At 38.7% G+C, this 14,936-nt stretch overlaps 1 protein-coding gene across 1 annotated transcript; it reads right to left on the minus strand.

Annotated features, from left to right (window-relative positions):
• Positions 1-886: 886 nt before the first annotated feature.
• tmem276b (transmembrane protein 276b) lies at positions 887-12,797 on the minus strand. The gene is made up of 4 exons (XM_006780245.3): positions 12,066-12,797; positions 9,124-9,237; positions 4,769-4,906; positions 887-4,528 (listed from the first exon to the last, which is right to left on the minus strand). The coding sequence occupies exons 1-4, from the start codon at positions 12,460-12,462 to the stop codon at positions 4,278-4,280; spliced, it is 900 nt and encodes a 299-aa protein (XP_006780308.1). The 5' UTR covers positions 12,463-12,797; the 3' UTR covers positions 887-4,277.
• Between the last annotated feature and the right edge of the window lie 2,139 nt (positions 12,798-14,936).

Consider the following 14,936-nt stretch of genomic DNA (forward strand, 5'->3'; position numbering starts at 1 on the left):
GCTTTATTTTGAGCTGTAAGAAATTGCAGCGCAAATATTTTTGTCAGCGCACCATCTTTTGGATGTGCATCATTACTTTCATATATTCTTCATTGTGAAACACTCTTTCAGGAAAAGTCTTTTTGGTACTCTATGCAATAATGTGTCTGGTGTAAAGTCATTTATTTAGATTTGTGCAGTTTCTCAAGCTCACAATGTGTTTATGTTTGTTTGAACTTTTTTTTATTTTAGACATCCACATTCCATCATCTGTGTATTTGAGTTTCATTGGATGTTTGCCTGTAATTAAACCTTTTTACAAAAAAAATATGTGTTTAAAATAATTTTGTTTGTGTTTAAAAAAAAATAGACTTGATTGCTATTGCAAGGACTAAATAAAAGATTTCTTAATGCTGCTTCATATTTACTTACTTCTCACGTTATTTGTATGTTTTGGGCCTTTTAACACAGATTTACTCATTCAAGTCTTTTTTTTTTTAAAAAAAAAAAAAGCAAAGACACAAAATGTTAAGTTCTACCTCTAGGTGGCACCATGTCCTCAGTGACAAAAGGCCAACCGCCACCTTTGTGATTAGTTGGGGAAGTAATGTGTCAACACTGGCGCTATGATGGTGTCCTACCTTCCTGGACATTCATCTCTTACCTGGACTGTCTGTTTTCAGTTCAGCTCCAGAAAGCACCTCTACCCTACAGATTTAACAGTACAAAACATCTTGCTGCCTCAGACAGACGAGGATCGTCACATATTAAAACTTTCAAGATAAAAGTGCTTTTTTTGCCTTGTTTTTTTAAAAACAGTTAGAACGATTCACATATAGCTCTGCAACTTTGGAGGGCAGAACTACAGAGTCCCGGCACAAACACAAAGACAGAAAGCAACAACATGTTAATAATTACATGTTTTATTTCAGTAAAATAAACTAATTAAAAATGGACACACTTTTTCATATATTGAAAGAAACTAACTGTAATGAGATCATGCAAGGCTGTAATGTCTGGCTTTTGTTTTTTTTTGTTTTTTTATCCCCACGTAACATCTGCAGTGGATGGAACCAGTATAAATGTAGAAAATAATAGCTGTGCTACTGAAATGAGAGCCACTCTTAATGGTGGCATTTTCACGGGACATCTCTCATTGCACAGAGTACTTCTCTAAGTTCCTCATGAAAGTTGGATTATACAACAATTTCCAGTATCTTGTTACACGGTGCTCATCCATCCTCTAACGTTCGTTGTTTTTTGTTTTTTTGTAATGCTTTGTAAATCTTGCTACTGTGTGCTACTGTTCTTCTGTTTTGAGTTGATGACAAAACTTCAGCTTCAAAACACAGACACTGCTTTGTGTTGGTGTTCATTGAAATTTACTATTTGAGACATGGGGGGGTGGGGGGTAGCTGTGTGCTTTCAAAATGTATCATGTGTTATCTTTTGACTGCACACATGCAGTGGTGGCAAAAGTCTAATTCCTCCCCCACCCCCACCCCCATAATACGCAAAAAAGAGTTGTGTGCAGTTGTGCTTCAGTCAGAACAACACATTGTACTTGCACCATGTACATATACATTACACTTCACTGCTTACAGTATATTACTGTGTTTCAGTTTAAGTGCAAACTTAAAACTTCATTAAAACACCACACAGCGTCGCATTCTGTCAGTTAGCAGTGTAGCGAGCATAGATATAAAAAATTTCCATATTTATAGTATGCCCTACTTTCAGGTGGAAACATTTCCACATTAAGAGCCTCGGCCAATTGAACCTGACCTCACAACACTGTATAAACGCGGACTCACAACAGGGTGCTTGTTACATGCTCTGATAATCTTTTGCTCCCTCGTGTGACCTTGCAAACAAATATAGTGCCACCAGCTTAAGACTTCAAGTTCACTAAATCATGAAACGCAGCAAAGTGCAAAGATTCAACAAGACACTGGCGATACAGTTTTCTATCATGCCTCAGTTCATTTCCTCATTGATGGTGATGGTGAAATGACCAAACGTCACACACAGTGTTGTTAAGACACTATAACACCTTTTTTTTCTAAGAGAGTTAATTGACATAGCTGATAGAATATCTCATGATTCATCTCAGGCAATCAACACTTATAAAAACATCATGGCTGTAATATTCTTGTATCATGTAGTCATGGATCGTGGAGGTGGTGAGTTTTGTCCTTTTAAAATATATTACCTCTAGTGACTCAGGAACAAAAATTACAGCGTTACAAAAAAACAAAACAAAAACCAAATGGCTTTTGTGGGTTATTCTCGCCCAGTAGTGTTAACAGGGTGATAGTTTTTCCTTTTATATTTAACAGCTTGAAGTCCTACACTTTATTTTCAGACATTTTTACATTGTCCAAACCATGTTGCACACTGTGGAATATGTCATTTTCCAACTTAATACAGAAAACCTGGTGTATTTCAAATCAAAAATAAGTTTCCAAGAACGCATTCCTTAAATTTGACTTATTATGGATACTTGTCATTTCAAGTTTTCTCAGTCTAGTTATTTTCGATGTGTAAATTAAATAATTCAAACTGAATGTGTATTTGCAGTACAGCTCGAGACACATGTCTAGGCATATGTTGCTGTAGGTGCTTTGTTTCGACCTCGGATTTGGAGGTGTAAGACGAAAATGAAGAATTCCTCTGTTCCTCTCACACACAACAATGTGTAGTGTACTGTTTTGTTAGCTAGTACACAGTACATTTGCATTTTACTGGTACAAAATATATGTTTACTAAAATGATCAGTCATTGTGTGAATTCCAAGCATCACAGCCTTCAACAGGATTTTTTCTACTTATAATTTTGTTGTTGTTGTTGTTGTTTTCTAAAGATTAACATCCATATAAAAAAATTTGTAAACAACTCTTAAATTCACAATATGCATTTGATTGCTGGACAATGAGGTCCATCACAGAAATGATCTTTTATTGTGCTCCTTTCCTTATATTAAAACTAACATTGCAGGATATTAAATGATGATAGTTTGGCCTTCCACTAATGTTTGATATAGTCTGTTATTGTACTTAGTACAGATGAGAATTCTGTGTGCAGATTGTGCTTGTATTTTTAGTGGCATCACTGAAGTTGCATTTCTTTCTCTTCTAAAATTGCTTAATTCGCTTCTATTCAGAGAAAAAAAGGACTGACCAATATGAGGTTAAACAGTGGAGCAATCAAATACTTCCTCCATAGTTTGGTCTAATTTTTCTTGCTGTCAGGTTATGATTCAGCCTTCAGCAAACACACCGGTCTGTCAGATCCATGACAGTGCAGCAGATGCTGTGTTTCTTTTACTCAGATTTACCTGCTTACTTGCATTACTTTCACTTGGTAATCGACTGAACTCTGCCGGCCATCACTGCCTCTGAGCAAACAGAAAACAAATATTCAAAATCTACTTTACACAAACAATGATCTGGATCTACACTGAGATGCATTTGTACATATATAATTGTCAAAGAAGCATCAAACAATTTGCTCTTGAAGGCAAAAAATTTACTTCTGTGTATTTTATCATACTGACCGCACTGCTAGACCCAGTATAGGCTGTAGACGTGTGCCCTGGGGCTCATGTTTGATATCAGTTAGTGTGCTATACTAAAGATAGGCAATGGGCAGTCAGTGCCAAATTTTTTTCTTCTTCTTTTTTTTTTCCATTACGAACAATAACACAGCACACTTCACTCGACTGACAGAGGAATGCTGACAGGATGTTCTGGCCTGATGTTTGTTCCTTTTGCTGGATATCTCTCATGATTCATCCATAGTAATTGAGCATGTGTGGAAAGGCTGGTGTGTGTCTGTGTTTGTGTGTGTGTGTATGTGTGTCTTTGTGTCTAAGTGTGTCTCTTGTGTGGGATTGTGTGTGGCTTTATGTATTTAAGAGAGCACCATTTTATGACAATTTCTCTTCAGAGAAAACAGTCACCATTAGATCATCATAAAGTCAGCATTTCAAAAATCAAAACCAAAAAAAAAAAAGTCTTATTTGTGCTATTAGAGCCATGCCCCAGTCAAACATTGCTGTGGGTGTCACTCTTGGCCTCTACGGAGGTCCCTCGGGGATTTTCAAGATTAGGTGTGTGAAATTTGCCGTTACTTTGTTCCTTCTGTCACAACTCAGGCACACTGAACACTGAAGGGGGATGGCGATGCTGAGGGTGTTGTGAGATGGTGATCAGACAAAAACTGTTTCAGAGTTAAACATCAAGGTTGGAAGGGTGTGTTTGTGCGTTCGGTGGTTCAATCGCTTCACAACGCCCCTGTCACACGGTTCCGTTCTCCTGCCTCGGCTTGTGGATGGTTGTGCGAGCGGCAGGCGTACTCAGGGATGGAGCCAAGGTGCAGAGGAAGCCAGCCAGCAATGTGAGACCGAGGCCCCCCCAGGCACAAAACATGGACCAGCCATAGCCATGGCTAATGTCTTCAGGGAGGCCATACATGTAGCGAGGATAGCGGGATAACTCGAAGTTGATTCCTGCCACACATGTGCACAACGAGATGATGCAGCATGTTCCTGTGTGAGTGGAAGAGAACAGGACTGGTTTACATGGTTTTCGATCGATTATTGAATTTTTACATGTACTCTGCATCTTACTGCAGGATGAGAATCCTGTTACTGCAGGACATTGAACTGTTATCTCATGTTAACACAAAGGTGCTCTCAGCTGTCATCAAATAAATAAATAAAGTGAATAAAATTGGATTTTGCATGCATGCTTGTGTGTGGATGTGGGCATATGTGCTCTCACAGTACCTCCCATGAGAAAGAGTAGCCCAGCTACATATTGCATGAGGTCATGCTGCTGGCAGCATCCCAGCACTCCAATGATCCACCCGAAAAGAATGATGGACACAGCCATGCCCACAAAGCCAGCTGTCATTCTTCTTAGATCTGCAAGCAGAAACGAAAACTTCACCGAGGGAATCGTAACTTACAGACACTGAATACTAAAGCTAAAGGCTAAAGTATTATTATTACTATTATTGAATTCCTTATGTAAACACATTGCATCACTGAGAACAAGATCTCTTTTTCATGACACACCTGTGTGCAATAACATAAGTGTAGACAGACTGCTAGACAGGCAGAAACCTAATACAAAGAGACATTATACATGGTCATAAATTATGAAGAGTATTTCCCAGGGTAGATGTAGACATGTAATGTTTTAAAATCATCCAATTAAATTAAAAAAAACAACAACATTGCTTTAATTGTTTGGTTGTTTATTTTGTTTGGTTGTTGTTGATGGGGTTTTCCCTTTTTTAGGCAGCAAAGTCTTTCAGTTTTTCCAAACTGTGTGAACAGGAAGTACAGCTAATATTAAAATGTCATCAGACATCGTGCAGTAGAGCCTTGTAAATAAACTTTATACATTGCTGCTTTATTTGCGAGGCAGGAAAATCGCACTGTGTTTCACAGTTAGAACAAAGATACAAGAAACACAGGTGAGTAGAACAGAAACAACTACTCTGTGATAATAGTTAAGATAAGCATGAGTCAAGAGGCAGGCATAGAAACAATATCACCATAATTGTGTAGACAAAACTATAGATTGTACAATGATGTTACTGGGAATACAAAAGTCAAATCCCTGGTGTTCCACAGCAGCCTTAAACGTGAGGCTAGCACCTATCCAATCAACAATTTCATGTAAACTAGGCTACATGCTAACTTAGAAATAAAGTTACAAATGAATGTTTACTTCTAATTGTATTATCAATAGCAAAGTTGTGACAGAACCAACTGGCTGTCCAGTTTCTTCTTTCAGAGGAACTAATATTGTAGTATGCTATGATATACTTACTCGTGTGTCAAGGATTTAACTAATGCCAATAAAACTACTTAATATAGATCAATATAATATTCAAAAATCAGAAATCAGTGAATTCAAAGCTCTAACTGAACTTTATTTTGTGCTAAACTATCTGCTTTTAGACAGCTTTTTCTTCTTTTTTGTGTTGAAACAACCTGCTGTGTTAGAAGAGGAAGTGTTTTAAGACATCATTACATAGTTTCAATACACAGTTCTTTCTAGGAAATAGTCTTTTTTCCTTATCTTCTAAATAGATCCACACAGTGAAATCAAATGAGGATCCCACTGTATATATATATAAAACTAATTCAATCTGTTAGTTAAAATAATTACATACATAATTAAACAATTCAAAAAACTGTAATGCATTAAAATGATATCACTTTTACAGAAAACCTTTTTAAGCCAGAACCATGAAACAGTTGCCAGAAAATTCTAAACTTTGAAAAATGAAGTGTTCAGTGAGCCTTCTAATAGCTAATGTAAAAATTTAGTACTCGTGCAACAAAATACAACGAGAATAAAAATGTAAAAATATAGCAAGAACACAAATAACAAGAATAAATGCAAGGATGTATTTTTAACTCATTTTAACTGAACATCTCTGCATTACCAATGCACTGTATCACCCGTACTGAATATAAAACAACACACCTACAGGCAATAAGATAAAAGTAGTGGAACATGATACTGGAAATCACTACTGATGGAATCTAAGGTCTGGCAACTCACTATCTCATGTTAACCCAAAGGTGCTCTCGGCTGTCATGAAGAACAGAAACTGAATAAAATTGTATTTCGTCTGCAGACTCGTGTGAGGATGTGCTTTTCACAGTACCGTGATACAAGGATGCCAAGAAGTACAGGTCTACTCAAGGGTTTAAAGGGGAGGTTTAAGAAAAGAAGCCCCTGTGTTAATAACACTGATAACAGTGAGTTCAGTATAAGGTCAGCAACACATTTACTATTGATAGGCAGCTATGTGTTAAAAGTGGTAAATATAGGTATTTTAATTATTCAGAAATGGATAAGTATCCACTGCGACGAAGCGAGCGTCTTGCTAAGGCTTATAGGTTTATAAAAGACTGCAGGAAATGACAGCACAAGGAGATTATTTCACATAAATGTTTGCAGTAAGACTGAAAAAAGACGTGGCTTTTGTAAATGCATTTGAAATGGTGGGGGGGTAAAGACAAAAAAAACATATTTATGTTTAATATTTCCACACTTATATCATCATATCTGTACTGTAAGGTATAAGAACAGTATTTTGATTTTGGTGTTATACGCAGTTTTACATTTTTGCCATTATTTAAATTGCATTTATACAGTATGGGTACTTGTATGTATAGTTGTATCTTTTAATATTTGATGACATCTCGAAGGCAAATAAAAATCACAATAAAATGTATTGACAGAAACAAAAATGTCTATTTGAATTTGTTGTTGAATGTGTTTTCACATAATTTTTAATAAAATCAGCAATCATTGAATAAAAGTTTATAAATAAAATTCACATTAGCCTCTGGAAGTGCTCAAGTTACCTTCATTTGTTAAAACTAATTAATTTTGTCACTGCTTCTCACATGAAAATAGTTTCTGACATGTTTGAGGCTGACAAGAACTGACAGGATGAGAACACTGTTATGTGAACATGGCATCTTTCATCTAGTGGATCAATTTTAGTTTAACAATCAGAGCTGATGGTAGTTACAGTAAAACTGTCTGTCGGTGCAAAGAATAAATAAGTGCACAATACAAAATGTGTTTGTCTGTGTCCACCTGCCAAACTTATGTTCAACTTTTACTTCTGGTTTGGGTCTCCTCCACCTCCAGAGGGAAATATCTAGCTGATAAACTGCTATATGTTCCACTGCCTGTTCCTATTTTTGTCTGCTATTCAGTGCTGTGCAAGCAAGTCTAAAGTGAGTTCCTTTTTCTCTGAAAACAGTGACACTAAATAAGAGAAGAAGTGCGTGTTGATTCAAGTAGCAAAACAACGACTAAAACAGGGATAACTTTCACAACTAGCGTGGGTTAGTGGTAGCAGGTGTGCTGCTGTTTCTCTTTTTTTGATTAAATGTGCACACATCCTTTACTTTTTCATGCAGCTCTGATTTTTCATTGGTGTTTCACTGGTCAACAGTTTCAGGACTTAGTAATAAATATTGCATGCTTGAGCTGTTTTTATGGATTGTATAATTAAGAGCCTGTATGTGATAGTTATGTAGATGCTAAGAGCAGTATGATAAATTCAGAGCACTAATAGTAAGACTAAAGCAATCCTGTTGTACAAACAATAAAAAAAACACCACTTTCCCTTCGACTACACATCATGTTGAGTATTGATATTCATTAAACAGAAGCAAATGTGATTTAATGTGAGAAAAAAGTGAGAAAGACTTCCAGCAGTTCTTTAGCTGGCAACATGGTGTTGTTTTGATTTGGTAATAATAGAGACACTTGTTTGACGAAAAAAAGACATAGGACCCAACACATTGCCTTGGTGCACACCAATGTCACTCAAAAACAAAGCCCATTACTAAAAAAAGATTTTTATTTAATTTTCTCTTTTTATTTTTTAAATTATCATTAAGCTAGTCTATTAATGCTATGACCACACTAGGAAAAACAGTGGCTGGAAACTGTGTGCAATAAACTTCTAATCTTCATGCTTCAAAGATGTAGATTGCATGAGCAAACCACTTGCAGTCACTTGCTATCTTCAGAGTGACTTTGAACAGCAGTACGATGGAATTAGCCTACTATCAGATTATGATTGAATGGGTTCAAATTGTCAACTATATACAATCTGTTTGTGATAATGCAGCAAATAATTGTGATAAATCAATTAAAATAACAAATCTGTTTGCATCTACATAAACAGAAATCCACATTAACTTTAGAGTCCAGCCAGAACCTCAGAGATTTAAAACAGAAATTTAGATTCCCTCCAAATAGTGAAATTCTTGCTGTAGACCAGCAATTTCAAGAATATAGCAAGAATGCCACCAGATGACAACCAGCTGTGTCGAGTCTCCAATACAAAAAGAAACGTCACAGATGAAATGCACTTATCAGACTTGCTGAGTTAGACTGTAATGTTTTGGCAATCAGTCTGCTTGTATAGATCAGACAGCAATTATTTACAATGCCAAACCCTTGCCAGTCTGACCGAAATTCTTTGTAGAAAAATGTGTATTAATGAATAACTCCAAAAACCAGATAGTCAATCACCAAACACAAACACAGCCAATACCAGCTCCATAAAGACAAAAACTTTAATACTTACGGAGTGCATGCCACTCATCCTGCCGTATAGTCTTTGTGATGTTGATGGGTAAATTTCGCGGTAAGATAGACGAAGAATAGTGATACTTGACTGGGATACATCTCTGAATTATGCCTGGCAGAAGAAAATGGAAACAGTTGTAACTGGAGGACAAATTCCTTTAATTCAAGTAAGTAAGAGGGTAACAAGCAAGAAAATTAAGTAAGAATTGCATTCTGAACCTTCGCCCTACTTCTGGGATTGTAAGATAATGTGTGTATGCAAACATGGTAGAAAAGCTTCTTATTTATTTTCCACCCTCACTGGGTTTTAATTTTCTGAGCTGGCCTTATTAACCTTGTTTTCCCAACCACTCCTACATTGTTATTAAGGGAGGGGATTAGGGAAACAATATGGAATATGGATTATTCCACCGACAGCCACAACTGTTAACTGTTCTGCCTTTAAAGTGAATCTATTTTGATTTTTGCATTTGGTTTTGGGATCCAAAGTCTATAATCCAGATCCTGCTTTTCATATCAGATCTCATATTAAGGAAAATTGTGGAAACTTGGCAAGCCTTTAAATGTCCCACACACCTATTGAAGATTAACATAAATTAATTTAGCTTCATGACTGGAGCTGTGTGCTTGACTGACGCCTCCCTGAGTCTCCTTTTTGCTTTGTTGTGAGTTCAAATGGGACAAATCAGACATTTATCACAGCTACGGTACAATGAGTTTGATTATTACTCGTAAGCATATCGGTGCCCGGCTTTAATCTGATAACGCAAATGAAGGAATCTTTGAAGGTGTCACATATTGTGAAAGTCTAAGTCCAAACATCTAGGGGTAAACTCTGTTCCACATATGCTGAAAAACTATGTGAACAAATTAAGATTTTGAACTCCTAATACTCTGTATAGATCTGGAAATGCATTCAGAAATGTTTGCATTAATTAAGAAAATAATCTCCCAGATGAGACACAATCAACTATTAAAATGCTTTGCAGCTTTGACCTTTCTTTTCATCTGATTCCGAGTGCAGTTCTGTAAATTGTCTCACTTAAAATTTGTGTTATTATCATTTATTGTTTGCCTTCAAGCAGGATGACAGAGTTTAATTAAGGTCACTTTAAATCTGACAGACTGGTTGACGTCTGATTGCACAGTAATCACATTTCGGCTGCTTGAGCAGGAAGTAACAACGTTAGCACAATTCTGATGTTCAATTACATACATTCGTGAGATCTAAATGTAATAACAGCGGACGAATCTGCGTAATGCTTCTGATGGATATTCATTGTCACCGTAGTGAACATGCCAATGGCAAAGCAGAGCTACTGCAGCGAAGAAAGACATAGTTTGGTTTACATGTTATTATTCTCCACATAATGCTGTTGCTTTATAGGTCAGTGACCATTATAAATAATCAGTTTTCTTCTATGCCATCTGTACCACTCTTTGCACAAAACATGATCAATTAATGTGAAGCTATAAAACCTGAAGTTAAAGATTATCCTAAGACTCAGACAGGGCTATCTAAATCGAGTAATAAAATCTATTTACTTAGACTGCATACAGCATTTACTTCTGCAGGCACTTATAGTAAATATTGTAAGTTCTATTATGCTTGAAATTGAGCCAATTCTAATCTGCACCTCCGTTCTTGCTGATAAGAGCTCAGTATGGTAAATATCCCAAAGGCATGGAGGCTAGTAGCAGCAAGAACTTTTAACATAAGTTAAATGTGTTGTAGTCTGTCAACATGCATAGTGCAAGATGTGGACATGGTATCATGAACACGGCTCATAACCAACGTAGCAGTGCTCGTTTAAAACTCAGATGTTTTTAAAAAGCATGCAGTCCAGTTAAATAATAATACAAAGTACAGCCTGAAATAACCAGAACACTGAATCACAACCATTCAGAGACAAAATCTGAATAAGCTTCATCAGAGTTACTTGCTGCTGCAAAAACTGCATCGCACTAATGTGTTTATGCCATAAAGTCAGCCTTTACAGGACAATGGGGCAATCAGTGAAACATTAACAGAACACTGAAGTGATGTAAGTGCACTGCTCTTACAATATGGTGATTTTTGAGAGCAGAAATGAAAATGCACTGTAAAGTATTCATTAGAGAGCCTGAAATCTTGTGTTATTCGTGCAATTAAATGGTGGCTAATTGTAACATAAGTGGCAGTAGTTATAGTAGTTGGGGGGGGAGTGGGAAGTATTATGTAACAGAATTACTGCAAGGTATCTAAAAGGCTGCTAGATTTGGTGTGAACTGATTTCAATACAGCATGCTGTGGCTAAATTATGTTATTTACTGGTCTGTTTTAGCCATGCTGATCTACTTTTATTGTGACACTAACCAACAACAACAACAAGGACCACAAAACGTCCCCCACTTTCAGGACCTTACTCTTTTCCAGGTATGACATCAGGCCTGATACAAAGCTTTTCATTGTTGTTCACTGAAGGATGGCTGTGCACTGAGTTGTCTCTACTGTAGCCTAATATTTAAAGCATTTGCATTAAAGATTCAGCTTCTGGTGCACACTGAAATTGTTTTATTTGTCATATTGACTATTACGAGACCACTTAGGCTCTTATAGACAAGACTATCCTCTTGTTATAATAATATTATCCGAGAGAGAGAGACAGAGAAAGAGAGAGCGAGAGAGAGAAAGAGAGAATTAGCACCATGGACAGCGAAATTACCCGCTGAATTAAAAGACACAATAGATTCCAAAAGGCCATCCTCACGTTTTATAAAATGTCAAAGCAGAGACACACTGATGTGAGAGGCCTCTGGATGATTGTGTGTGTGTGTGTGTGTGTGTGTGTGTGTGTGTGTGTGTGTGTGTGTGTGTGTGTCAGGCTAGGTGAGCTCATCGCTGAGCACGGCCTGGTGGTGCACACAAGAAAAGCCAGGCTCCAGACTGCTCGTGTTTACCTTTGTAAATGAGGTCCTCGGTCTCCGGGTCGAATCCTTCTCGGTGACATTTCCTCCAGAGACCAGAGATGGTGGAGTTAAACTGCCGGCTACAGTGAGACTCCATGGCAGACGCCCCGGCCAGAAAGTGCCGCTTCCTCCTGAAGACAGGAGCAGCATCTGGGCCGTTACCTTCCCTCTCCAGGCTCTTTGGAGGCATCTGGAGGGGGAGGTTGTGGCTCGAAATGTAGATGTAACCCGGGTCGTTTCGCTTACTGGCATAGTTTTTACACCTCTCTCGATGTCTCCTCGCGTCCGTCTCGTACCAATAATCGGTGCAAATCGCCATGGCGAGCAGCCCCAGCGCGCAGAGAGCCAAGAAGAGCCCCGTGCCCGTTAATATTTTCATAGCGGCCATCTTCCCCACTCGACGGAGAGCCCAAACAGTCGCAAGAAGGTTCCTCCGTGGCCGTGGTGATACCGCGTGAAATAAATCACGACGGCACTCACAACCTCGCGCAGTCCCGCGCTGGGAGCATGGTGCTGAAAGGCCAGTGATGTCCGGACTAGATGCTGCGGTCTATTGTTGTGGTACCCGGTGAATGCAATGTTGTTCCCACCATCTGTTATGGTACAGGAGGAGAGGGGATGGATGGCGACCAACGCTGTGAGGAGGAGGCAGGGGCAGTGATGTAGTTGCGCTCTCTCTCCTCCAGGTTGTTGCGGGATGGGGGAGCAGACAGAAAGCAGCTCTGTTGTGGGGGAGTGCTGATTTTTAATGCTCGGATGGTCACCTTTTGCACTAAACGTGTAAAAGACAGGTGCTGTGGAGTCACAGCTGAGCAGTGTGGAACCGATCCTTCAGATTAAGAATCATCTACTTTTTTTATGTGTGTATTTATTGTTATTTATCTCCCACAACTGCGTTCCTGAACAGCAGCAGAAACGATGCACAGTGTAGAAATGATGTGACATGCTTTAAGTAATAATTGTTCTATACTGGGCTTCATAACTCAGCCATCCAGGCAATGTTCACGAGATGGCTGCCAGCTGATACACAATCACATTTGTGTTTCAGAAGCAAGTTCCAACACAATTAAATTTGTTTCAATACAGGTACAAATAGAGCTATATATATTTGTGTGTCTGTGTATATATATGTATACTTGTGTGTATTGCATGTACAGTGGGGCAAAAAAGTATTTAGTCAGCCACCGATTGTGCAAGTTCCCCCACTTAAAATGATGACAGAGGTCAGTAATTTGCACCAGAGGTACACTTCAACTGTGAGAGACAGAATGTGAAAAAAAATCCATGAATTCACATGGTAGGATTTGTAAAGAATTTATTCGTAAATCAGGGTGGAAATTATAAGTATTTGGTCACCTCAAACAAGGAAAATCCCTGGCTCTCACAGACCTGTAACGTCTTCTGTAAGAAGCTTTTCTGTCCCCCACTCGTTACCTGTATGAATGGCACCTGTTTGACCTCATCATCTGTATAAAAGACACCTGTCCACAGCCTCAACCAGTCAGACTCCAAACTCCGCTATGGCCAAGACCAAAGAGCTTTCGAAGGACACCAGGAAAAGAATTGTAGACCTGCACCAGACTGGGAAGAGTGAATCTACAATAGGCAAGCAGCTTGGTGTGAAAAAATCAACTGTGGGAGCAATCATCAGAAAATGGAAGACATACAAGACCACTGATAATCTCCCTCGATCTGGGGCTCCACGCAAGATCTCATCTCGTGGGGTCAAAATGATCATGAGAACGGTGAGCAAAGATCCCAGAACCACACGGGGGGACCTGGTGAATGACCTGCAGAGAGCTGGGACCAAAGTAACAAAGGTCACCATCAGTAACACACTACAACGGCAGGGAATCAAATCCCGCAGTGCCAGACGTGTTCCGCTGCTGAAGCCAGTGCATGTCCAGGCCCGTCTGAAGTTTGCCAGAGAGCACATGGATGATACAGCAGAGGATTGGGAGAATGTCATGTGGTCAGATGAAACCAAAGTAGAACTTTTTGGTATAAACTCAACTCGTCGTGTTTGGAGGAAGAAGAATACTGAGTTGCATCCCAAGAACACCATACCTACTGTGAAGCATGGGGGTGGAAACATCATGCTATGGGGCTGTTTTTCTGCCAAGGGGACAGGACGACTGATCCGTGTTAAGGACAGAATGAATGGGGCCAAGTATCGTGAGATTTTGAGCCAAAACCTCCTTCCATCAGTGAGAACTTTGAAGATGAAACGAGGCTGGGTCTTCCAACATGACAATGATCCAAAACACACCGCCCGGGCAACAAAGGAGTGGCTCCGTAAGAAGCATTTGAAAGTCCTGGAGTGGCCTAGCCAGTCTCCAGACCTCAACCTCATAGAAAATCTGTGGCGGGAGTTGAAAGTCCGTGTTGCTCGGCAACAGCCCCAAAACATCACTGCTCTTGAGAAGATCTGCATGGAGGAATGGGCCAAAATACCAGCTACTGTGTGTGCAAACCTGGTAAAGACCTATAGTAAACGTTTGACCTCTGTTATTGCCAACAAAGGTTATGTTACAAAGTATTGAGTTGTATTTTTGTTATTGACCAAATACTTATTCTCCACCCTGATTTACGAATAAATTCTTTACAAATCCTACCATGTGAATTCATGGATTTTTTTTTCACATTCTGTCTCTCACAGTTGAAGTGTACCTCTGGTGCAAATTACTGACCTCTGTCATCATTTTAAGTGGGGGAACTTGCACAATCGGTGGCTGACTAAATACTTTTTTGCCCCACTGTATGTATTAGATAATGGTCCAGTGAGAGTAAATCTGTTAAAGATTCATTTACTCTATATTGGGATGGCAAGATGTTGGATGCATACCTCAGAAATTTTGGCTC

This window comes from Neolamprologus brichardi, chromosome 1 (assembly GCF_056152115.1).
Source record: "Neolamprologus brichardi isolate AB-2024 chromosome 1, ASM5615211v1, whole genome shotgun sequence".
Taxonomy (NCBI): domain Eukaryota; kingdom Metazoa; phylum Chordata; class Actinopteri; order Cichliformes; family Cichlidae; genus Neolamprologus; species Neolamprologus brichardi.